This window comes from Uloborus diversus, chromosome 2, assembly GCF_026930045.1.
Source record: "Uloborus diversus isolate 005 chromosome 2, Udiv.v.3.1, whole genome shotgun sequence".
NCBI lineage: Eukaryota > Metazoa > Arthropoda > Arachnida > Araneae > Uloboridae > Uloborus > Uloborus diversus.
The window spans coordinates 27,574,870-27,601,499 of NC_072732.1; the positions used below are offsets into that span (position 1 = coordinate 27,574,870).

General features: G+C 31.7%; 2 protein-coding genes across 2 annotated transcripts in view; one reads left to right on the top strand and one right to left on the bottom strand.

Moving 5' to 3' along the window:
- The window catches only part of LOC129217191 (INO80 complex subunit D-like), a 35,303-nt gene extending 21,824 nt beyond the window's left edge, over window positions 1-13,479 (bottom strand). Inside the window, 2 exon segments of the mRNA XM_054851454.1 lie at window positions 6,413-7,362; window positions 13,259-13,479. Coding sequence (XP_054707429.1) covers window positions 6,413-7,362; window positions 13,259-13,479 — 1,171 coding nt within the window.
- Window positions 13,480-21,626: 8,147 nt separating this feature from the next.
- LOC129216933 (uncharacterized) overlaps window positions 21,627-26,630 on the top strand; it is a 103,711-nt gene continuing 98,707 nt past the window's right edge. Inside the window, exon 1 of the mRNA XM_054851150.1 lies at window positions 21,627-22,046. The gene's annotated coding sequence lies outside the window, so the exon portion shown is untranslated. The remainder of the gene's footprint in view (window positions 22,047-26,630) is intronic.

Consider the following 26,630-nt stretch of genomic DNA (forward strand, 5'->3'; position numbering starts at 1 on the left):
CATTTATTTATCCAGCTTTCTAACTGCACCATGCGCTGATTTTGTCGATTGTGTGGCAGTAACTGTGTGTGTGTGGTTACACATAAAACTTTTTTTTTTAATTTTGAACATTTATTAAATCATGACATATTAGTAGCCAAGCTTGGCCTCATGGTAGTAGCTCTCCACTTGTATATAACATTATATCATTACTGTTGTTCGCCATATAAGACTCGAGGCCCTCTTTTTTTTTTTGTAGAAAGTAATTTGAGTTTGTAAAGTTTTACATTTCCTCTCAGTCTCCCTCACATACAACTGCATTTTTCTCCACAGGGGGTAAAACAGTTTGGAGGGAAAAAAAATACTGACTTTACTGACCAAAATTTAAAAAATACTAACCAAGACTGACTAAAATTTAAAAACTTAATAAACTTTGCCATAACAAAAAATAGTATCCTACGTGGTGAAATAGATGCTAGCTTTATTTATAATGAACAGCAACATGATGTAAAGCTTATTTGGTACTAATTTTGAATGAAAGTTGTGAGTTTAATTCATATATATACTGAATTATGAATAAAACTTTACTGAAACTAGGAAAATAAATTAAAAGGTCTTGAAACTGGTCAAAATTATTAAGTGATTAAGAGCAATGTTTCATTCCAATTATTTTTCTTTGAAAACTCACTGGAAAACACATCTTTAAGAAAAATTCTGATTTTGGGAAATACAAAGTGGAAAAAAAAACCTGTATATTTATTGTACATTTAACCCTGCTTATTTTTAGTTAAAATATTGTAGTAAAACCCAGAACATTTAGAAGATTGCTTTAATTACTAATCAGCAAATATTTTTGCACGAACAGAAACTAAGTTCACTTATACTAAAAGGAACTTATGATGAAAGTTAAAGGCAACAAATAACAATAACTTAAAAATAAAACAATTTTTTTTTTCTCATCTAGAAATTTTACCAAAAATGTATGTCATGTATACCTTATTGCTATGAAATTATCTTCATTTTACCCAGTGGCACACCTAGCATGGGTGTCACCCCCTCCCCTCCCCCACAAACACACACAAAAAAAAAGTTATAATGTTCTATCAGGGGTCTGGCCAGAGGATATTTGGGTCCCTTAACGGACCCTTCACAAAAATCCGATCAACCAAAACGGACCTTTCACAAAATCCCGATCAAACAAAACGGACCTTTCACAAAATCCCGATCAAACAAAACGGACCCTTCACAAAATTCTGATAAACAAGATCGGATCTGTCACAAATTGTTTATTGAAAGAGCAAATCTGAAAGCAAAATAACGCATATTTCTGTGTATAAACCGATAATTTTTGGAACCTTTTTTAAAGTCAAATTAGAGGGATCAGCTTATACAAAATCGGCTAATTTTGAAAAAAAAAAAAAAAAAATCGGCACTCTTGCGATGCTCCTGCAAGGGATAAATAATTGCTACTGCCAAATAAATATAATGGTTGTTTGTTTTATCACAGCTAATTAGCAGCGGTGTTGTTGTAAACTTTTCTGAAAAGGCATTGGTAAGCACTTTTCTCCACTCATGATTTAATAAACAATAATGATATATATCTGCGAAATGAACTTAGAACTGCAAAGGGATAGTAAGGGTTAGGAAAAAATATGATCGCTGACAGCATAGGCTATTCGGGAGTTCCCCGATTTAAAATAGATTTTGCAGCTATCTTTTGGAGATGATACACAAAGGAGGGAAATGCAGAAGTTCCGTACGGGAAATACTTCGAAAATAAAGTTCCCAAAACTCACTTTAGGCTATATTTGTACCAGTTGGAGGAGAAGGAGAGGGTAAGTAACTCTCCCTCGGAAATTTTTAGAATTTAAAGTCTTTGAAAAAAATTATAGTTATCTTTGGTGAAATTATGATGGGAACAGGAGAATGAGTGCTCTCTCCAGAAAATTTCTAAAACTCAAGTCTAAAAAACACAATTTTAGGCTCTCTTTGGACAAGGGGATTTGTCTTCATGCTTCTGGGAGGGGCCTTAAGCCCCTTGGCTCCCCACGTGGGTGCGCCACTGCTGGTAAATAAACAAGGAGGTTCCCTTGTATCATCATGATTCATAAAAAATAAAATTTGACATCATTACTGCCACGTGTTAATGAGGAATGGCATTTTGTGTTTAGGTAATGGAAGTGAGAATTTATTGTGTGATATGAGTTCTTGTCCTACTAAAACAAAATAAAACATAATATTAAAAAATTGAATATTAATAAACAATTAGTATTTCAGACAGTTATGAAAAGAATAATAAATAAACAAGTATATACTTTTAAACAAGTTGTTAAGCAACATAAACAGTCACACAAGGTGTGTGACATGCCACGGAGGTTAGAATTCACATGTTGTGAACCAAAAATATACTAAAATAAAAATTATTATAAAAAAAGTTGTTGGCAGGTTTAAATAGATATATTTTTGACAAAATTAAAAAGCATTGTTAAATGAATTGTTCCTTAAAGTTTTTTCGGTAAAAGGCGTGTGACAGAAAAGTTACACTTTTTGAAGAATGACCCTTATATAGATAGGTAAGTATATTACATGAAGTGTAACTTAATTTGCTATGAACTTTAAAGTATATTGGGGAAAGGGAGATTTTTTTTTTAATTAACAAAAGACAAAAATAAAACCATTTTTTTTTTAATTACAATGATACTTAAGTTTTATTTTGTAGCTATTAGAAGCAATTTTAATCAGATAAATTTAAAATAATTTTTTTTTCCTGAAAATGAATTGAATTTTTTCCAACTGATTTCTTAATTATCCTTTTAAATTATTGCCAAAATAAAAATGAATTTCATAGCTATTTAAACATTTATTGTGGAAATAAAGATACACAACAATCATCATTTGTAATATATATATATATATATATATATATATAAAATTAAGCAAACAGAATTTCAAATATTAAACATATTATAAATAATTAATGATGATAAAAAGGAAAAATGCAGACAGCTATTAAGTAGGAAAAGATAAAGAGTGAATCCAGAGCTCATCAGCCGTGGAGGATTCATTAATTATGGTCAAAAGACCAAAATTTTAACTATGAACTAAAAGAGAATGTTTAAGCTTCAGTACATGCAATATAGAATAACAATGGGCAAAAGCACCACTTGTTAAACTAAAAACAATAAACTAGAGCTCAAACATCGGAACTTGTTTTCCTAATAAGTCGAAGCGAAACCCCCTGCTTTTAGTTTTAGGTTTGAGCTCTAGTTTATTGGTTTTAGTTTAGCAAGTGGTGCTTTTGCCCATTGTTACTCTATATTGCATGTACTGGAGCTTAAACATTCTCTTTTAGTTCATAGTTAAAATTTTGGTCTTTTGACCATAATTAATGAATCCTCCATGGCTGATGAGCTCTGGATTCACTCTTTATCTTTTCCTACTTAATAGCTGGCTGCATTTTCCCTTTTTATCATCATTAATTATTTATAATATGTTTAATATTTGAAATTCTGTTTGCTTAATTTTATATTTACTTGGCTTTTTAGTTTTGCTGTGTTGCGCATCTATGGGCTTTTGGTGTGGTCTTTTCAATATTTTTCACTTTTATTATTATTATTCTATATATATATATATATACAGCTTTCTCATGCTTTGAATTCTCTTCCTTTTTATTCAATCAACCAATCGCCAACTCATGTGAATACCATAAAATTTATAGGAAACTATTTCATTTAGAGAATATAAAGCTTTTTGCTCATTTCTTAAAATTTAAAAATGATAATAATAATAATAAAAATCAATAAATAAAATTTAAAAAAACAACCTTTAAACATGCGCCTACTCACTGCAAATATTAGCAAGAAAAAATTACTTTTCGCATTGTTAATTTCTTAAACAAAGAACTGATGAAACATTTTAAATTTCTCAAAATTACCCTTAAAATAGCCTAATTTGAGAAATACTTTTCGTACGTCAAGCCGTCTTGAAATAAGTTTGTTCAAAACAAATCTCTCTTTTATTTCGAGATTTAGATCTTTGAATTTTCGCATATGTGCTTATGTTGTTATTTTCGAACCATTAGGAAAGAAAGGGAATATGATGCACCCTCTCCAAAGTTTTTAGAACAAGATTTTTTTTTTCAATGGTGGGAGGGGAGCGGGGGGGGGGGGGGGGGGGGGGGGGGTCAGAATAGACCAACAGACGCATATTTCCCCATCCCAATAACTTACTTTTTAAAAAAAATATTTTGCAGTATCCATTAGTGTCTTTTTCAGGAGAAGGCACATCGCCACGCCTCTTCGAACGGTAAGCAATCCATGCGCTTCTAAATGAGACAACCAGACAGCCTTAACTTGGGCGTGCATTTTAATGTGCAAAAAAGTCTTAGTGTCCTTTACATCACTTGCTTCACTTGTTGTTATTCTTACACTTTAAAAATTGCTACTTTTACAACAAAAATGCTATGATCCGGATATACCTTCTGCCGAAAACAGCGAAGTAGAATCAACAGATACCACGTGATGGGGGAGGAGTCAAGTGCCTTCTCGTAGAAAACGGACAATACCTTAGTTATTTATTTGGTAATTATTTCTTTTTAAGAATTTTTTACGACAGACGAAGAATATATTTATTCATTCTTAAAAATATTTGTGGAAAGTAGACTAAAAAGAAGCTAACAGCAAAATATTCTTATTCAAATAATACAAACTTTACTAGGTTGGTAAAATTACGTTGCACTATTGGCAATGTCTCACTTTTTTGGAATTTTATAAAGTTTATAAGGTAAATATGAAACACAAAAATGCCAATACATTTCTTAAAATAAATTTTTTTGCAAATTTGCAAAAAAATACCAACTTTATTGATTAAATGTTGAAAAAAAACTGACAAATACTGATCAAGATGAAGAATTCAGACTAGTACTGATTTTTACTGATCAGTTTATGCCCTAAGTCCACATCACCCTCCTCCCCCTCTCAGCTTTTAGCCTTTGGTTAGTGGAGGAAGGAGGCCAAGGAATGGTCTTTCGTATTTTAGTTACTTTTAACTTTCATTTAAGATAAGTACACTTTTTCATACTTTAAAAAGTTTTCTTATACTTATTCAAACTTTTATGGACCTTTTCATATTAATGTGTTTCTATTTTCAACAACTATTAGGCTTACGTTTGTTAGTTACATCATTTGTTCTACTATACTTAAAAATTATTACAATATAATTTGATAATCGGGAAACACTTGGATATCTTAACACCATCAAATATTTTACATCCATAACACTTACACATTCATAACATACACCTTAAAAGAGATAAATTCAATACTTTTATTGCAAATAAAACAAACGGTATTGAGACTATCTTAGTTATATTCAGGGCAAGTTTCTTTTTAAAACTATTGCAATTTAGAAGGGGAAAAAAAATTATACATGCCAATCTACTTGGATTAACACTAAAATTACGGCGCTCATCATGTACCTAGAAATATGGCAGGAGTCATTTTGACCCTCCGAGAAGAATTCTGCATAGTTCACTGCATAATATAAGGTGATATATTTGTGAAAATTAGTTTAAAATCAACATATTTATAATAAATACAGTTTATTTAAAGAATGTATAGATTTTAATTATATCTAATGAAGTATTTAAAAAGAGTTTAAAATTCCCTCAAAATAACCAGCGCTGTTTCAGTTGCATTTCAGAAACTAGCAGCTAATGCTCCCTTTTATTTACAAAAACATTATGAAAGCTTTAAATTCTTATAGTGATATGTTCCAAAAGGCATTTTTGAATTTCTGCTGTGTTTCAACATCAGTAAACATATTTGGATTTGTTTTTTTCATAAAGGGGTCAAAATGACAACTTCCCATGCTTCTAGGTGTAACCCTGTACCTAGTTTGGGTTTTTAAAAAATACTATTTTTTTGAAATCTTTATGTTATTACACAGCATAATGATTTAGGAAAAGTTAAGGAATAATTAAGCTTTTTTTTGAAAATGCCGAGGAGCAGTTAGCAAAACAAGTGGGCTTGGGGTCGAAATGACCCCTTCCGTAATTCCAGTGTTAATATTTATTTCATAAGCCAATGCTGTATGGTCTATTTAAAAAATAAAAGTTGCATCAAGTGACATGTTCAAGATTCAGGTTTAAATAAAAGATATAAAAATAGCATAAAATTTCCCATCAAGTGTAGAAGAGCTTAATTTTATGACTCTTTGAATTTATACTTAAATTTAGATCTCCTTGAATTTTTTAAAAACTCCAAAAGTCCAGTCATTGTTATTAATAAGTATAAATATTTCGTTTCATACGTTTTCTGCCCCCACCCCCCATGCAAAATTCAGAAATGTCTCTGAGCCAAATTTGGCAAAGACCACACTTAAACTGGATTTGCATAAGGTACATCCATATACATATATAGATTTCAACACTTACCTCTAGGAAATATATATTTATTTTTCTTTTTCCTGTTTTTGAATATTCTATGGAGCTTGCGCAACACAAGAGGGACCCTTGAATTCCCTAGAGTATCAGTCTTTTGCTCATCAACACACTCAAACTGGGATTTCTCTTTCGAACTCACATCACTCGGAGTCGGCGACTTTTCCCTGCTGCAAAAAAACTTCTCCGATGAAGAGCATGAATTGACTCCGGAAGACAGGCGAGAATCCGCTTGCAAAACCGATGGCGGATTAGGGGAAGAAACATAATTTGAAACTATTGAATCTTCCGACCTGGTTTGATCTTCCACAGGCTCCAGTTTCACTATTATTTCAGTTTTTGTTAGCTCTGGAACAACAACTTTGGCCTCACTAGATTCAGAATTTACACTCACGTCCATTGGAGACAGGGGCTCAGTCTTAATGTTGGTTATAGCTTGCAGTTGCGCGCTTATTAGTGATAGAGAACCTTGACTAGCATCTTGTGTTTTTTTCTGTTTATCTAAAAGTTTATTTTGTGCAATTTTCGCATGAAGTCTATTTACTGTTTTGGATAATTTTGGAACATTGCTTTTTAGTTTGCTGTCCATGGAAGCCAAGTTTTTAGATGTTGGATCACATCTGGATGGGGAATCCAACGATGACATGTCGGGAGAATTTTTCTGAGAACAGTTCCATGCATTTCGTAAAATAGGAGTTGCAGAAAACCCAATGCAGCCATTTTCAGTTTCTGACACTGTGTCTGGAAATGCATAAGGATCATCAGAGTTAAATGTGTCGTCATTACACGAAACACTATTCTCCTTGGTTAATAAAGCTTTTAGACGATCAGAAAACTTCAATTTCCCTTCACAAGGTAATAAAACTTCTTTCTCTTTTTCTTTTTTAATTTTACGCTCTTTCTTGGGTAGAATTCCAGCAACTTGCATATGGCTATTGCAAAACCTGCAAAATTTTAAAGTTTTACATCAATGTTTTGAATATTCATCTATATGCATAAATGGCTACTTCTGTAAAGCAACTTAGGCTATAATTTATTCCTAAAAACTTAGTCTAAAAAAGTTATGATGGAAAACAGTAAATTTCATGTAATTTCCCCATTAAATAATGAAATATAAAACCTATTGTTACAAAAATTCGTGGCCTAACAACAGCAATATTAAAATTACTTTTAAATTAAAAAAAAAAACGCCTTCAAAAAACACCACGGAACTAAAAAGCAAAAAATAACTGATTACACTTATACTATTTCCTACCCAAAACTAGAAATGAAATTTATGTTACAATTCCAGTACAAAAATCAACTAAACTAAACACCCAATTATGAAATACACTGATTTTAATTACCATACGACAAATTATTTTAAATGCCTAAGTAATTATATACAATCTCTTAATTTTTAATAACCTTTTGAAGTCGGGGCCGCCTATAAACTACTACATAACGTAACTGACAACCCACCGAATCCTGAATTAAACACTAATTTAACTAAACACGAAATTAGTCTTAAAACTAAACCTACTCAGTTACGTTAGGTAGTAGTTTATGGGAGAGCCCGACTTCAAAAGGTTATTAAAAATTAAGAGATGGTATGTAATAAGTTAGGTATTTAAAATAATTCATCGTATAGTAATTAAAATCAGTGTTTGTTTTATAATTGGAGGTTTAGTTTAGTTGATTTTTGTACTGGAATTTTAAAACAAATTTCATTTCTAATTTTGGGTAGGAACTGGGATGTAAGTGTAATTAATCGGTTATTTTTTGCTTTTTAGTTCCTTGGTGTTTTTGAAAGCTTTTTTTTTTGTTTAAAATTAATTTATTTTTCGCTTTTTAGTGGTGTTAATATAAAATAAGTTTGTAGGATAGAGTATGTGGTACATGACGTTGAGGTCTTTCTTATGCACATGTCGAGTAAGAAAACATCGAGCACATGAGTCTGAAAACAACTAAGATGAGCACAATAGAAAAAGAAATGGATCACAGCTTCTCTGAGACTTCTGACAACTAGTTCGGCTTTATTAAAGTTTGCTTTCTGAAAGCAAATGCACAAGTCACTAAAAAAACAACAGAAATCGCTTCAAGTTTAAAGTTGTAAATTGTAAATTATATTTCACAACAGTACGTATCACACAACCCTCGATAGTCGATAGAGCTGTTATAGATTTAGGAAAATAGAACTTTGCGAAAGGACGCATATACGTAGCTCTCAGCATAGTCATAACTTGAAGTAATAGTTCAATCTGATTTAGAATCCTTTAAAGTTTCAACTAAACCTCACAATGAACGAGCATTAGCAGAAATGCAACAATTGATAAATCACATTTCTAATGAAAAGTATAGACTGGATAGAGTATTTAGTTAGAATCATTTAAATGTTTACGGTTTCTCAAACTACAAACAAACTGCAAATTGCAAGTCGTAAAATTGTAAATTATAAATTGTAGCATTGTAAACTGTAATTTATGTTTCACAAGAATATGTTTCATGTAACTCGTGATAAAAGTCACATCGTTCTTCAAATGCCCCCATTATAGATTTAGATAAAAAATTCCACTAGAATGAACTTTATGTTTGCTTCAGAGAATCTTTGATTCCAAATTTTCATTATGATTACTCTTAATAATAATCTTTTTTCAGTACTTTCTTTAACTATGGGTAAAGAAAACACATACCTTTGTTTTATGGCATTTTGTTCAACAATGGGTTTTATATTTAATCGTTTGTGAGAGAAATTACATGAAATTTATTACTTTTTAAAGAACAAATAGGGTAAATCAAATATTTAGGACCTTAGAGTAAAGTTAGACAACCCCCTATCCACTAAAAAAAAATCATAAAACTCTGTTTACTAAATGAGACGATGTACAAAGTTAATAAAGTACAAATCAATTTGAATGTTAGTATGATATTTGAAGAGTTTCCTCAATTTCATCAAACCAGAACTTGATTACCATTAGACCGCCGGGGAAGTATACCGTTTCAAACAAAAAAAGATTTTTAATCGGTACAGGCCGGTACAACACCAATTTCACTCGCACAAGAGTCAGTTAACGTTACCGCGAGTGTGTCAGTCTTCGCGAAAATAAAGGTATCAGTGTCTTCGCAAAATTTGTATGAACAGAGCCGAAAGTTGAAATATTTCGAGATTACAACGTGCTAGCGAAAATTAAAGGCTAGCTTTTACCACCAGGGGCGTGCACAGAAATTTTGGGGCCCGTTACAAATGACTTTTCCGGGGCCCTCTCCATATTGTTTACCCCTGTAGTTCATATCTAGTTTTTAAAATATTGGGCCCCCTTCATCCTTAAGCCCTGGCCAACAGGTGTTCTTTCTCCACCCACCCACCCCCTCTGTGCACGCCCCTGGGTACATGTGTCTTTGAGTATTTATAGAATATTGTGAAAAGAAAAAACTAATCCCACGAGTTCAGAACCTCCTCCTATTTTTGAAGCTTGTTAATTAGTATAATCCTAATTTCAAATTAAACTGGTGGCATTGTGAAATAGTAAATTTAGAATACTGGTCGAACTTGAGAAATCAGACACCAGTTACAACATATTATTAAAGAATATAAGTTAAATCATCGGAGGAGTGTTCTGTATTCAATTCCCCTTGGATTGAACACTAAATATCTTCAAAAAAAAAAGTGAATAAATTAAGTAATTTTTAGTTAAAATAATATTACGGTCATTGATTCAGCAATTAAAGTAGCAAAATATATTTAATTTACTGCAAAGTTTCTTAGATTTCTCTGAGACCCCTTATCAGATACAGACCAAATTACCATGGGACCATCTGAGAAGTATACCCTTCCAAACAAAAAAATAATTTTTCAAATCGGTCCAGTAGTCTTGGAATAATCCAAAAACATACATAAAAAGTCGCTTGACGAAATCATAACCTCCATTTTTAAAGTTGGTTAAAAAGTAATTATAATGAAAATTTTGAATCAATGCTTCTCTGGAGCAAGCATGACATTTACTGCTTTCTTAGGATTTTAATCCACATCTATTTAGACACACAGCAGTGTGTCAGCCAAGTTCGAAAATCAGGCGACACATCTGCCAGTGCGTATCTTACATGAATCATTTCAAGCTACTTTTGACCCCCTCATTTCTCAAAAACTATTAAATCTCCATGTTTGAAATTTTGTATGTCTAATAGAGCTGCATAGCAGACCAATAATCCTAAATTTCAGGAATGTACCTCACATACTTATGGAATTATTAAGATCTAAAAAGTGTCATTTTTTACACTGACTCACTTATCAAAATGTTTATGAACTTCCAAAAAGTCAAAAAAACTACATTAAAATAGCAAAAAAATACGCTATTTTTTATAAGTATCACGGCATAATCACTTTATCGCGCAATTGCAAAATATTTCACCAAATAAATCAAAACAAATGAGTTCGTCGAACGTTGCCAAAACAAGGTTGTTGAAGTTTTAAATTTACATTTTAATTTCAAACCAAAATGGGGCTTTAAACAGTTCTGCTAAAATGAAAAATGATCCATCAAAGAATTAAAATTACAAATCAAGAGCTAAACTTTTAAAATCAAAAATAACCAGCTTTAAAATTTTAGGTCTCAATTAAATGCAAAATTTTACAGGAGGAGCAAAAATGGCAGCAATAATTTCAACAATTGAGAAATATTTTCGCCAATTCTGTACGATTTACGATCTACGTTATGATACCCCCCACCCCCGAACAATAAAGAAATTCCAGACAGATTTTGAGATGAGTCTTACAATTTTTCTAATTGTCGACAAATCTGAGGACGCCAAAGACCAAGAGCTAATGTACTTTGGCCTTGCTGTTAAATGGGAAGAACAGATGATTATTGCCCAAAATTGGCGATCGCGCCAAGTCATTAGTTATCAAAATATCTTTAAAACTTCTAATAAAAAGAAACCGCAAACCAGTGCACCGTAAAAGCAGGGGAAAAAAAGAAATCATATATTTGTATGCGCTTTTGCATTAAGAATTATTCAAATTAGAACATAATCTTTGATTTAGCTTTTTAAAAAGAAATGATATCCCAGCAAAACATAAATGTGAAAAAGAAACCAGGTTCAATCGAACCGTCACAGACAAAAAATTTCCAGATCTAAACGGTTATCAAGTTTTACAGCAGTTCCTCATAGATGTTGGATTTTCCCATGTTCTTCAATTCATTTAGAAAACACTTTTTTACTTTCTTTGATATTGGGTTTAAAACATGGCAAGTTTGAAAAAAAAAGTGATGACTAAAATTCGCCGCAAGTTTAAAATTCATTATCACAGAAAGTAAAAAAATGTTTTCTAAATGAATTGAAGAACATGGGAAAATACCCAAAACCCTCTTATAAATTCCCAAAAGATTGCGTAAATCAATTTTTTTGAGACTGCAATTTCTGATTTTTTTCAAAGCCCCCTCCTTCCCCAGTTTTTACATCACTAAAGACAGCCTAATCATTTCTGACTTAAAGAGTTTGCAGAGGAGAAATTCCGTACCACCCTTAACTTCAAAAATGGCCTACAATTGTATTTTTAGATTTTTTTATTCTGGAGCCTTCAATCCGTCTCTCCCCTTTGCTTTTAGATTATTAAAGATATAAACGTTTTAAGACATGGTTAAATTTGTAGGGGCTCACGCCCTTTGCAAGAGTAGCTTCTTTTCACGAGACTGCAATGCCTTTTTTGTTTTTGTTTTGTTTTCTTTCTCCCCCTCTCCCCCTTATTTTCATTTTAGCAAGTGTTAGATTGAAAAACATTACAATTCTGTGATTCATCAAGTTTTGGTTGATATTTAAGAGTAACATGTCGAAAATGCAGGAACAGTTGCCCATCGGAGTTTTATATATATCAACTAGCTTTTAATTTTCCCGACTTGTTCAAGAATTCCGATTTTTATTGAATCTTCAAAATCCCTGATAATTCCCGTTATTTTTTTCAGGTATGTGGATACTTTTTGCTCCGGCTATGCATAGGCATTTCGTTAGTGTAAACATTCTGTCCCAACAGCAATCACTCTTTCTTGACCAGTGATTCAGATTCAACCTAAAACATTTATGAGCATGTGATTTTCGCTTATGCGTGTGAAGTTCAGAAAAAAAAAACGCAAATGAATAAGAAAAAGCGAAAGAATGATCGAAAATAGTGAGAAAAAAGACTAATCTTTAAAATATAGACAAAAAAAAAAAAAAAAATGAAAACTCCAGTCTGCAATGCAGTGAGTTGGCAGTAGCAGAGCTACCTAAAAAAGAATACTTCAAAAGCATGTGGCAAACAAAACAAGTCCATGGCAGAAAATTGAGAGAATATCAATGTAAATTCATGGTTATGGAACAGTATAATGATTAAAGCATATTTTCAAACACCCAATTATTTTTCTTCTTTTTTTAAAAAGTAAAAACAGAAGGAAAGTCATTGAATTTCTTTCTGTCCCGTCCTCCGCCTCGAAAATTGCCATGCTAGTAAATGAATTTTATGCTTATTTTTGGAGAAGACTTCATTCAAAATTTTCATTATGATTACTATTAATAGTACTGTTTTTTGGGAACTACTTTCTTTAACAATGAGTTTTATAATTTCCTCTTTTAGTGGGGAAATTACATGAAATTTACTGTTTTTTGCCCATAATTCCTTTTTTAAAGAACAAATGTGGTCAATTAAAAGTTAGACCTCCCCTATTCATTAAAAAAAATAATCAAAATCGGTTCACTAAAATAACAAACAAAAAAAGTAAAAAAAAAAAAACATACATATGGAATGAGCTGATAACTGATTAATTTTTGAAATCAGCTATAAAAGATAATGTAAAACAACTTAAACAATGATAAAAAGTTAAAACTTACTCTCGATTTTCATTGCAAGGAATGGGGTTGGTACACTTCTGCTTATTATAACGGGCAACATGTGCACATTGCTTGAAAGGAGCAGATTTATCTTCCAAAATATGCCGAATGCAAAATGCATATCCATTAATTCTTCTCTGCTTACAAAGCTTAGCACTATATGAGCACAATGGTTTCTGGTTTACAGGAGAATAATGAATATGTTTCCCTTCAAACATCATGAGCCAAGCCTTAACGCAGACTCAGAGTCTGCAACTGGCAAGAAATAGCTGCAAAGAACAAAAAGAGACATATGAAATTTTTTTTAAAACCTTAACGTATTATATCATTGTATTATACAATTCCTAATGTTTTGCATCACATAATCCAAAAATTGTGGTTTTGCAAATTTTATTGTATTAATATTCCAGTCAATGAACACATTTTAGAAAGCATGGAATATGCGATAATTTGTGATTTGGGGTTATAATATTGTTAGGGATAGTTAGTAAGGAAAATGTCGGAAACGGTGGAAAAAATGCATTTAAAATAAAATTTCAAGCTAAACTTGCTGCAAAAATGTTCCTACACATATTTGTCAAATTTCCAATAATTTTCCGGGTATATGTTATGAAAAATCGATGATTTTCAGAAAAATTCTCACTTTTTTCAAATTTTTGCTCCTAGGACCTCCCAGGATCAGTATTCATGAAAATTGTCAAACACAAAGTTGTAGAGCTTTAAATTTCCTTCAATTTGATATGCTGTTTTGTTATATTTTATTCAACCGATCAAAAGTTACAGAATTTCAAACACGCACTTTCATGGCAAAAAATGGAACACTTGCCATTCACAAATTTCAAACTGACTCGAAAGGATCGCGTACTTTCTCTTTCCTCAATGAACTCGACAATCCTGAAGTCAAAAATTAGCGCATATTCCATGCACGCTACATCCCTGTTTTGAGCAGCACTCATTGAATGGACTATAAGATAAAAGGATAAATTTCAGCATGAACAAATTTGTACTCTTTTATTCACCACGAAAGCCTTCAGAAACACGGATAATGGAAAATATTCTAATAAATGACTATGATATCATGCAGTCAATTTGCAATATAACTTGAATCTAAAGGGACCTAAAAAAAACTTCAACATACCAGAAGTTCAACTTACCGTTAGATTCAGTTTTCAATATTTCAATATTAAAAACCATCGAATATTTTAATTAATATGTACATATATATATATATACCAGACAAAATTACAGAACTTAAAAGTTTTTAAACATAATATGCAGTTTAATCAAAAATATTGAGAGAAAAAAAATCAAATGCATGGTTTTGATTTCGATACTGCTGGAACAATTTGAATCGAGCTGATTCTACTTCAGGAAAGGCACACTTTATTCGTTTCAAATTCGGATTCATGAATTCTAACGCTTTAGAAGTTTCTCTTTTTCTTTTAATATCACTGACAGAGTACTTGCTTAGACATCTTTAATTGTAAAGAAAACTCACTCTGTCGCTCAGGAACTTATCAGCAAATTATTGAATTAAAGAATGAAGGGGAATGCATCCAGCCTTTGAATAAAGGTACAATCAGTTGACTTGACAGCTTAAAAGCAAATTCGCAGCTCAGCAACAACTCAAAGTGCAAAAAGTACAGTAAAACAAAAGAAAACAAACTAACTCATTTCCGCATGTGTAACTCCTTTATCGCACACTGGCTCAACAGGTGCTTTTCTTGCTTTAGAGGTCTATTGTGCAGGAAGTGCAAGTGAAGGTAAAATAATTTTTCTGTCATTGTCACTTGTTTCTTTCTTTCTTTTTTTTTCGTTCTTTCGAAATAAATTTCGAGTCATCTTGGAAAAAGCTTAAAATTAAAAGAAGTTAATTTCGAGATATTGAGAGTAATTAGCAAGGAATTAAAGACAAAGGGGTCTGACTTGATTAAAACTTCAAGTTATAGTAATATTCGAGTTATCAGACTTCGAGTTATCGCAGAATTGACTGTATATAGGCACAAGCACTTAACATAGACGTAAAACCTAGCAGTCATGATTTAAAGTCGTTACTTTCTCTAATCATGTTGTCCATTTTATAGCGTTCTTTGCATATTGAATGTATAAGATAACCCCCTGAATAAATAAAATCAAAAATACCCGTAGAAGGTTTTCATGGGACGGTTTACTGAAGATTTACTGACCGACAAATTTAAACTTAACATTCCAAATAAGATCGTGTGCATCAGCTATTTTATTTACCATATCCTATCCTGCTGCCGCATAATTCGCACATGTGTCAGAACGTCTATGGAACTTTTGAATCTGTTATAGCCATGATACATTTTACCATTATTTAAAATTAAAAATAGTTAGGTTTATTTAATTTTAAGGACAAGAACAGTTGCTGCATTAGTGAAATTAATTTTTTAAGACTACTTTTGAAAAAAATAGCCACAGCAATTTTAGCAAGAGCACATTTGCAAGCCCTATGATCAGAAAGTAACTACAAAAGAATTTGGGGGAAAATGCAAATGCAAAATCTCTCTAGACTTGGGAGTACAACTTCTGAAACTGAACCGACAGTCTGAATTGTAAAGAGAATGATTAACTTTAAAAAAAAAACTCTCGATTACCAAGAATGCTTTTGTAAAATGCTTTTATTTATTCGTTTTATTCAGCTACTACACTTGTTTGCAAAGTTACTTGAAAGTGACGCCACGGCGCACAGAAGAAAAACCAAGTTAACAGATAAAACGTCACACTTACTAGGTTCCTACCCCAGAGGTGGCGATTAGAACTGAAAAGTGGGGGGGGAGGGCAAAAAAAACGACAGCTAAACGCCATAGGACTTTTAGCGGCAGAAAAAAAAAAGAAAGAAAAAAAAGAGAAAAAAAAGTACAAAATTTTGCTAAGGCTGGTTTTGAGAGTACATGAGTGGTTATTAATGAAAATCTAACAGCTTAACTCACGTTTTCTGATGAATTATGAACAAAATAATTTTTCCCAAAGAAGCACTTAGTCATGAATTAGACTTACAATATTTACTCTAATCTATTTTGAGAAGTCCCAAACTCTTGGTAATATATAATAAGTAATGAGACTCATTTTTTTTCTGATGCCACTGTACCTCTCAAGTGCACACAAACTGGTTAGGTCGGTGGTGGGGGTTACTAATGGGACTCACTCCGGTCCTCAGTCACATGGAAGTCTTTGTTCAGGCAGCATCGTCGTTAAAGTGTACCTCTGTTGCAAACGTCGGTTTCAGCTCCAAAATGCAGAGAACATTCGAACAGTGTTATGCAATTAAGTTTTGTCTGGAACTTGGTAAATCAGCCTCAGAGACTTTAGAGATGTGTAAGCATGTGTTCGAAGATAATTGTCTGTTAAAGGCGCATGTGTTTTGATGGTACAAGTGTTTCAAAGATAGGTGGGAATACATCAAGGATAAATCTAAAACAGGGTGTCAGTCAAGCAGCAGAACATATGCAAATAAGAGGAGTTCACCACCTGTCTATTGATAGACATCGGTAAACGATATTTAACCGTGTTCTCATTCCTAATGTAATGAAATCGACTTTATTCAAATTAGATTAACTTCTCAACTCTTTCGGCACGTGTTAAAGTTTCAGTTTTAGGTTGGCATCCTTTGATGCCCAATCATATGCAAATGAGGCAAGTATAAATAGTGAACGATTCCAATCGTTCTCTCCTCTTTTGTGTTCGTCGGCCTCTTGTGTGTTAGGTCCGGTAGGTGTTGGGGAGTTGTGAACTCCACCTCTGCTTATGGCCAGGGTTTATTTTTATAAACTTACTTTGTTAGTTTATTTATTTTAGTTTCTATGGACCAATAAATTTTTGGTAAAATTTTAACAAGTTTCCAATGTTCATTTCTTCACATTAACATTTGATTCTGCATCTTCCACTGTGTGGTATTATCTCTGCTTGTACAAACAAGTAATATTGTTGACTGACTTACGGAATTTAGCCTTTCGGCTTTTCGTTTAAACATCGTAAGTTATCATCTATGAGCTACTATTGGCTGGCGCGTTTGATTCAAATGGATGAAATGCTCTGAGCTGTTTTGCTCGAAAAATTGAAAATATTTAACAATTGACAGAAAATTATGACAAAAAAAAAACAGGTTATGTATGTGTGTGCTTAATTAACTAATCTGATTTCAACAGTGAAGAGCGTAACTTCAACTGAATATTGGACAAGGTGCTGGGAACTTTTTCCTTTGCCTGTGAGCTCAGCATATTTCTCTATTTTAAAGAAAGCTTGCAGCTGAGTATACAATGATCCTTATTAGCATCAGTTTTGATTACCACTTTTAAAGAATTAAAAAAGAGCTTAAAATAAAAAGTTTTTCCAAGAACTGATTACATATACCCTCTAAGGTGGTTCAGCAAAATGAAGGGCAATACTGCTGGGGATAGGTAAATAAGCGTATTATAAAAATGAGTTCCGGGGATATTTGAAGAAACACGTTTTTGATTCCCTACAAACACTAGTAAAATGTTAGAATATAACTTTCTTTTCAGGCTTCATTTTCAGTGGAAACCACAGAAGTAAGTTTAGGGCAGAAAAATTTTAAAAGGCATTTAATGGAAATATGTTTTCAATAGAGATAAAACAAGCTTTCTTAAAAAAATGCAATTACCTTCATTATCTCTGGCAGACCATCATAGCTATCATACCATCTTGGATTGAAAATTAATGAATTTGAAAATACTCTGCAACAAAGAGAAGTCGGGTGAATATATCTGAAAAGTAAACAAAAGAATTCAAAAATCAATCTCTCTAATATAAGCAATTACAAAAATATTTTTTATACTAGAATGGCTAGAAAGAAATTCAAACCATAAAAAAAACAAAATTTACTGGATGGAAAAAGTTGAATTCAAAAATCTTCTTTAACACATAGAAAAAACCCAATCAAATCTTTTAGATAAATTAATTTCAATGAAAAGTTTGTTTCAGCAACAAAAGAAAAACATAGAAAATTGCACAGTTTTATATACGTATAGCTGGAGATGGGAGTGGTAGGGGAGGAGGAAAAGTTTTTTTTCAGTTTTACCGTAAAATGTTTAATTCCAGAAAAATTGAAAAATGTTTAGCATACCAGATTGTTCTTAGCAATTTGTAATAATTACATCGTAACTCTTTTTTTCTTCAAATATACTTTCAATTTTAGTATCCCCCATTCAAACACCAAATTTGATAAATACAGGAAACTAAAATTTTGATGTTTCTGTACACCAAGCATTATTTGCTAATTTTCTCATAAAATTAATTTAAGTAAACAGAATAGAATTATATTAATTAATGGAAATGATGAAGTTTTCTATTGTGCATTTAAAGTGTATGTATACATGTGCACACATTTGTACCAAAAATCTATGAAACAAATCAAAAAAAAAAAACTTTTCAAAAATTTCACAATGTATTTAATAACCCTCCCCCCCCCCTGCATATTACTGGTAAATAATTGATTTCATAACTACAAAAGTCACATTCAATCTGAAATTTCTGTTTGAATGATTATTTGAAACCTTTCCTCAGGCTGTTACTAGACCCTCACATTTGTGTATTTGACTGATATGGTTATTTTTAGCATTTTGAACGAAGAAAGCTTCTGGTAGTCGCATACATATATTCGTACACTCATTAAGTTATAATTAATATACGATCACCTTATTTCAAAATAATATACTCAAAGTAATATATTTCTATAAATCTGTATACCATTTCTTTTAAAGCATTTTTACTATTGATCATTTCATATTTAAAAAATTTTTGTATTTGTTGAGTGGGTTGAAGACGTGATCAAAAAGTAATTGAATTGAACCAATAGCGGATGAAAGCAAATAACAACGCATAATCTTTTTCTCCCTCACTTTTTCCCCCCTCTAAGGACTGCCGTCACTGATTTGTCGACATGAAAACAATTTTTACTGTATATTATTGTAATTCGCAAAAGTATGTTTGCCAATCTTTTCCCAGAGATTTTTGTAGTTCCAATTACACGTCTTAAAAGGCTTTAAAAATGTAGAATTTTATATATATTTTACAAATTTGATACTCTTGATTTCGTTTCCCCCTTAAGTTTCATTCAAGAAGGACAGGAGGCAACACATTGATAAAATGACACAAAAAACTAATGCATGGCCTTTGTATCACAGGAGAAAGACAACAAGCTAGTGGGGGGGGTGGGATTTTAAAAAATTTCCTTTTTCGACACCGATCGAAAGTTGTCCGGACTACAAGAGAGCTCAAACCTGAAATATCTTAAGGTCCCTTGAAGTCTAAATCTGGCCCTGATCATATCTAATGTTACTAATATAAAAAACAAAAACCTGCCCTCCCCCCCCCCTCCCTCAGGAATTCAGTCCTAAATCTGCCTATGCCCACAAACAGTCACTAAAACAACAGTCAAAAAGGTTAAAATGCCTCTGAAAGGGTTTTATTTTAAGCCCACCACTGTGCCTTTCATTTTAATTTTTCCAGGAATGAGAACCGGGAGGGGGGGGGGGGGGGGTTCAAAGGGTATATACTGGATATGTTTTGAAGAAAAAAAACGTAATACATGAAACATTAACAAATACATTATATTTTTTTTAATCCAGGTGCTGATCGCCCAAATTACAGGCCTGCTCACCACCATGCTTCAGTGATATCTGACTAACAATTGCAAAAAGATTGGTAAAAAGATTTTTAAAAACAAAAACCAACGTCTGTATATATGATAAGTGTACATGGCTGTAGCAGCATTTTATACTTAAAACTATGTACTTGCTGATAATTTTCAATTAATAAACATTAGTGAAGTTCTGCACCATTTAATTTTCTTCTTAATTTTATTTTGACTGACACAGCAATTCTGAGCGATCTGCATGTCAAAATCTAACAAATTCTATTGTTCTGCTTAAAAACTTTAGAATTAAAATTTTCACAGGTGGCTTGTTTCAATATCAATTAATACTCACACTTGAAAACTAATTATTAAATCGGTACAATGAGTGAGCTCTAAATTACTTTTCTTTTATATCCGACAGTTGATAGAAGTGACGGAAACGATTGTAGCGCTTATGCAATTGTTATCGGCAGTGTAGTCTACTTTTTACTAATTCAGTAACAATAAAATGTTTTATGTTCCTTAAACGAAGAAAATACTTAATATGGAAGCCTACACAACCATATTAAGTTAAAATCAGAAGTTCCCTATCCTATCAGGAAAAAAAACAGGAAATGAAACTATAATTAAAAATAGTTGAAGGCTTGTGTTCTTAAAGAAACTTTTAAATATACATACAATCTGTGAGCTAGTGTATGATAAGACGTTGTTACAGCTGAGTTTATTTATACTATTTGTAAACAAAAAGTGACTTCAGTGGATTTGTTTACACTCTCGTCTTACTTCCCACAAACACATTACATGGTTGAAGTTTCATTCACAAAAAATGTATGAATTAGAGTGAAAATCCTTCTTACACTTTATATCCACGATAATGTATAACGTAGATACAATGATTTGACACTATTTTATGAATGAATTCAATGCTAAGCCTATGTACTCAAATGAGTATCATCTAACTTCAGAAATACACAAAGCTGACTCAGAAATGTAATGGAAGATTTTTTATAAACTCAAAAAGACACTGTTGACTGCAAAATAATCTAACTTGTATGTTAATAAATTAATCTAAAGTTGCACCCACAGTAAGATTTACTACTCATTTCACACTGCCAATCGTCAATCACAACAAATAATATGGCTCCCCCATCAGCCATCATAAAATTTTGTATTTATTTTAATTTATTTTTAGAATATTAAAGGTCATAGAATACCAAAAGCTTAAACTTGTAGTTATAATTTACAAGATTTTTGGTCATTTAATCTTATTAATTTTCTTAGAATTAAAATGTTTTAGAACAATGCTAATGTTATAAACAGCGATATGTATGTAGAGGCATGGCCGATAGCATGATTATAAAAAAAGTTAAATGCACGAAAATCTGTTCATTTAACTTCCGAAAAAAAAAGCTTTACTCAAAATAAAAATTAAATAATTTTATATTTCACGTAAGCCTTTGAAGTAAAATACAAATGGCACGTGTAGAAGTTGTAATAGCTTTAAATTTTATTTTTAAATTTTGACTGTCTAAACAGGGGAAACAGCCAAAAAATAATATTTTATTACATTTATGTTGTCGTAAACTAGTTTTAGTGTTCAGAAGATTAATTTTTTAAAATTTCCTGACAACATCTTGTAGTATAGCCTCAAGAATATTTTTTTCTTTTTGGTGTATTTAGAACTGATATGAAATAATGAAATTCCAAGCGCCATCTAGTGCATATAAAGTGTAGCAACAATAAATATTTCTTTTCGAATGTCTGTGTTGTCATTGCAGTCAACTTTCATGCCGACAGAGTACTTTTCCGGAATGTCGTGTGGAATTACCGCGAATTCTTAATATTTGTTGTTGTTAGAAAGCCAATAATCGGTTTATTTGGAAAGCTGCAAATCAAATAATACTTTCTGCACAAGCAAATAAGGAATGAGCGCTATAGATTAATTGAGAAAAAGAAAACTTGTTTCCACATCGGAATGGGGATTCTTTGCATTCCAGCCGGTTAAAAATTGAAGAGAAAAAAAAGCTTACGTTGTTAAGTGTCAGAAAATTCGGATCTTTAGCCATCAGTGATGAAGATGCTGAGAAGTGGGATGTTTTTGATTAAATGCATTGATGTCCGAACTGTTTATAAAAGATGATGCTTGCTTAATGCAAATGAAGCCAATAGGTAAGTGATAGTTTTTCATTTTTATTTTTTCTTCTTCAATATCCGTATTCGCCTTTCCGTTCAAATCGACATGTTATGAATTTTATTCTTGAAACTTCGAACATTTTTCAAGTTTTATGTCAAAATATAAAAGGAAAACATAAGAAAACTTATATTAAAAAAAAAAAAATCCTGAAAATGAAATCTCATTACTGCAGTTTAATCAATTTTTTGCTGCATATTTATTTATTTATTTATTTATTTATTTTTAATGTCTAGAAGAATTGTGCTTTTTTATCTGAAAGAAGTTTTGGCTGCTTTGATTCATTAATAACATAATAATAAAAATTAATTATTTTGAAGGAATTTTTTAAGTACTCGTGTTATTTAAGTGCACAGGAATTAAGAAGAAAATTCCATTTTTAACATTACCTAAAAATCTTATTGGATGAAATTTTGTTTTGTGTCTGGAATATCTGCTGATTCTTGTTTTCGAAAAAGGAAAGAAAAAAGCAAGTCCTTCAGGAAAATCTTAAGAGCACAATTTTATTGACATAATAGTGAGACTTAGATATAATTTAAAACTGCCTGCCACAGGGCTGGCTCATGGGGTAGATAGCAGGATTTAGGGTCGGCAAATTTCAAAATTGAAACTTTTCAAGTAGCTATGAATATGTTTCAGCGCCAAAAGATTCACTGCTTCAGCACTATAAAATTCACTGCTTCAATGTAAAAAAATAATAATTTAGAGTGTACCAGTGCTTGGACATGCAAAATATAGTCCAGAAATTTTCAAGAAATTCAATTTAATTTTAGAGCCGGTAAATTGCATGATTTAAAAGTTTTTTGAAAATATTAATTTCTGTTTCTATACCCGAAGAGGCACTACTTCAATATTAAAAAAGATAATTTAAAGTGTGTACCAGTGCTTTCATAATACAAAATGCAGTTTGGAATTTAACTAGAAACTCACTTTAATTTTAAGCACTTTACTATGGTTTTTATTTTATTAATATATTATTATTTTATATTATCATTAGTCAATGGGGGAGGGGGCAGCACTTTTCAATATCGCCTAGGGCGGCAGAACTACTAGAGGCGCCCCTGGTCTGCCATCTCAAATAATTTCTTCAAAATAACGCTGAGGTTCACCTGGTCGCAAACAGCAAAAATGAGAAGTTGAAGTCAAGTCGAGTACAAGTAAGCGACCAACGTGTGTTTCCAATTAAACTTACTAGTTTTCAGTATCATTGATCAGTGGTACGTCAAAATTCACAACTGACACCTATCTATCCCCAAACATTTTGATAATACAAGAATTTGTTTAAAAAATATCTAAATTTTCTGCAAAGTTTGAAATTTTTCTGTGGATGGTGTTCGTCTATATTATCTGGGTTCATGATCATACCAGGGCCAAATTTAGCTTCATGCCACCCCTAGGCAGTTTTGAAATCTATCACCCCCCTCCAAAAAGTGATTTATCCAAGGTCAATTTAAATACTGAAAAGCACTTATTTTCACGAGCCTGTCATAATAGAGAAAATTTAAGTATCACGAAATATTTCAACTTTATACATTACAATCAAATTTTGATTTTGTGAATAGTAAGTTCACAAAATGTAGTGCATGCACCCCATGTTTTTCCTTTTAAATATTGCAAGTATTTTGATTGCTATTAAAATTCACAATCAAACTTTTCAGGCAATCTGTAAGGCTGAATCTCTATGGGGCTTTAAATCTACACGAGGCTTAGAGAGTTTTTTTTATTCTTTTTAGTTTGTTTCAAATGCATGATGAATTTAAAAAGTATTTCTTACAATTATATTCTACCTTTAGTATTTGTGTGTCTGAAATTTTGCATTTGATTTTAAACACTTTCATAAGACAGTAACAACAGCATTTAAATTGATGAAAACAGAATTTTGATATTTTTTTCGTTAACAATGTAACCAAACAAGATTAACAGGGCAATAAAAAACACAGTAATTTTAAAATCATTAGGTTTACTTACTTTTTTTTTCAATATTCAAATAAAAAAAATATTTTGATTCGATCTACAAATAAATGGACTAAACAGTACATATTTAAGCTTTTCCGAACGGAGTTGGTTTTAACTAACTTACTGAGCGGAAGTAATAACAACAATAAATAATCCCAAATTACTTTCCAATTCTTTAATCATTCAAGTAATGATTTGTGATGAACACTCCTCAGGGTATAAGATGAATAAAATACTCTTTTTAAGCACAGAAGGAGAGAATGGTCACTCCCTTCCAGTGTTGCACATAGTCTTTTTTTAAGAGAAACCAGATGTTATGTCTGTTTTACCTGAGGCTCTTTTCTTGATGCGCTCCTCTGAAAGGACCTTCTTTAGGTTTAGGGAAAGAAATTCTTGGAAAGCATTGATCAAAAGACTGTTCTCTATAGGAGATGTACTCCGTCCCTGCTGCAAACTAAAATGAAACTGATTACCCATTACCGGAAGTCTGTCACACCGCATTTTCTGTGGTTTCGACAATTATGGTAAACTCCGCTGATAAGTTAGGATCAGTTATGTCGCTGTTTTGGGGGACAATTAAAAAAGAACTGATGTTATATTTTCAAGAATAATAATTTAAAGAATAAGATAGAAGTAAAATTTGCCTCCCCTAAAAAATTTGCTGGCCTAGGCAGCTACCTACTCTGCCTATTGAGAAATTGGGCTCTGGATCATACTATTGAGAGCCATTCCACCATCACATGCAGGACATTCAAACTTTATAATTTTATTTGTATTTTGTTATAGATCTCAATCTTTGAGTTAACTTAGATAAAGCATGGTTTTTAATCTTTACATTTGATACAACAAAGATATTTTTGATTCAGTTATATTTGTATTAAAAAATATTATATTATCAGGGGTCTGGCCAGAAGATATTTGGGTCCGTTAACGGACCCTTCACAAAAATCCGATCAACCAAAACGGACCTTTCACAAAATCCCGATCGAACAAAACGGACCTTTCACAAAATCCCGATCAAACAAAACGGACCCTACACAAAATTCTGATTAACAAGATCGGATCTTTCAAACTGTTTATTGAAAGAGCAAATCTGAAAGCAAAATAACGCATATTTCTATGTATAAACTGATAATTTTTGGAACCTTTTTTAAAATCAAATTAGAGGGATCAGCTTATACAAAATCGGCTAAGTTTGAAAAAAAAAAAAAAAAAATCGGCACTCTTGCGATGCTCCTGCAAGCGATAAATAATTGCTACTGCCAAATAAATATAATGGTTGTTTGTTTGTTTTATCACAGCTAATTAGCAGCGCTGTTGTTGTAAACTTTTCTGAAAAGGCATTGGTAAGCACTTTTCTCCCCCCCCCCCCCCCCCCGCTCATGATTTAATAAACAATAATAATATATATCTGCGAAATGAACTTAGAATTGCAAAGGGATAGGGAAAAGGGGGATATGGGTGGGGAAAAAATATGATCGCTTCAGATAGGGTTACCAACTTCAAAATTATCACCACTTAGCATCTGGTGTTGAACCTTTATAATGACTTGATTAGAAAATATTCTCATCATTTTACCAGTTTGTCAATATTTGCGTTTTTACGGGTGCGGTGCGATGTTTAATTATTATTTTGGGAGAAAACTATATGGGTTTTGATTTTTCGATGCTAACAAGGATGATTATCTTTAAATAAACTCTTTTAATTACCGTTTTTTTTTTCTTTAGATGTCTACATTTTGAAAAATGCAATCTTTTAACATCCAATATGAGAATCATATTTTGTTCTTTTTTCAAGCTAACTTCGCTTTATTAGGATGCAAATAAATGAAAAGTCTCTTTATTTCTGTTAGAACTCTCTTTTCAAGTTTTTAAAGCAAAATTCCATTTTCTGTTATGAGTCAAAAATTAAAATGCTGAATAGATGGTTTATTTTATTTTATTTATTTATTTATTTTTTTTTTTTTTTGCGTCAACTGTGTCCACAGATATTAATGAAATGTTTATCATAGGACTCTAAAATGCAATTTTAAAATAATTTTATCAAAAATATTTCTTTTACAAGCCGTTTTTATACTTTTGATGCCTTCACTTTGAGAATTGCGATTTCTTTGCATCCGCTATGGGAATCCGATTTTTCGAATTTTTGATGATTATTATGCTTTGTTAAGAGGTAAACAATTAAAATATTTTTTTATTTTTGTTAAAATCACGGAATTTATAAGTTTTGAACGAAATTCTGTGCTTTTTAAGAATGTCTTGGGTCAAAAAGCTAAATGCTAAACCCTATTCTGAATTTTATTTTATTTATTTTTTTTTGTTACAATTATTTTAAATGCTGCACAGAAATATTTCTAGTATAATTTAACATAATGTAGAATGGTAGATAAATATTGATATTGAGAGAGCGATGCCCCCCCCCCCCCCCCCGGCCAAATATCAAAGAAAACACCCGAGAATGATTTTCTCGACATAGAAGAGGAAAACACTCAACTTTAAGTTTAATTGATGCAGTTTGTGCCATCTCTGAATTCTAAAATTTCATTTAATTTTTTTTTTTGCAAAATTATTCGATTTTTCACAAAAAACAGACCCTGTGAAAAATCC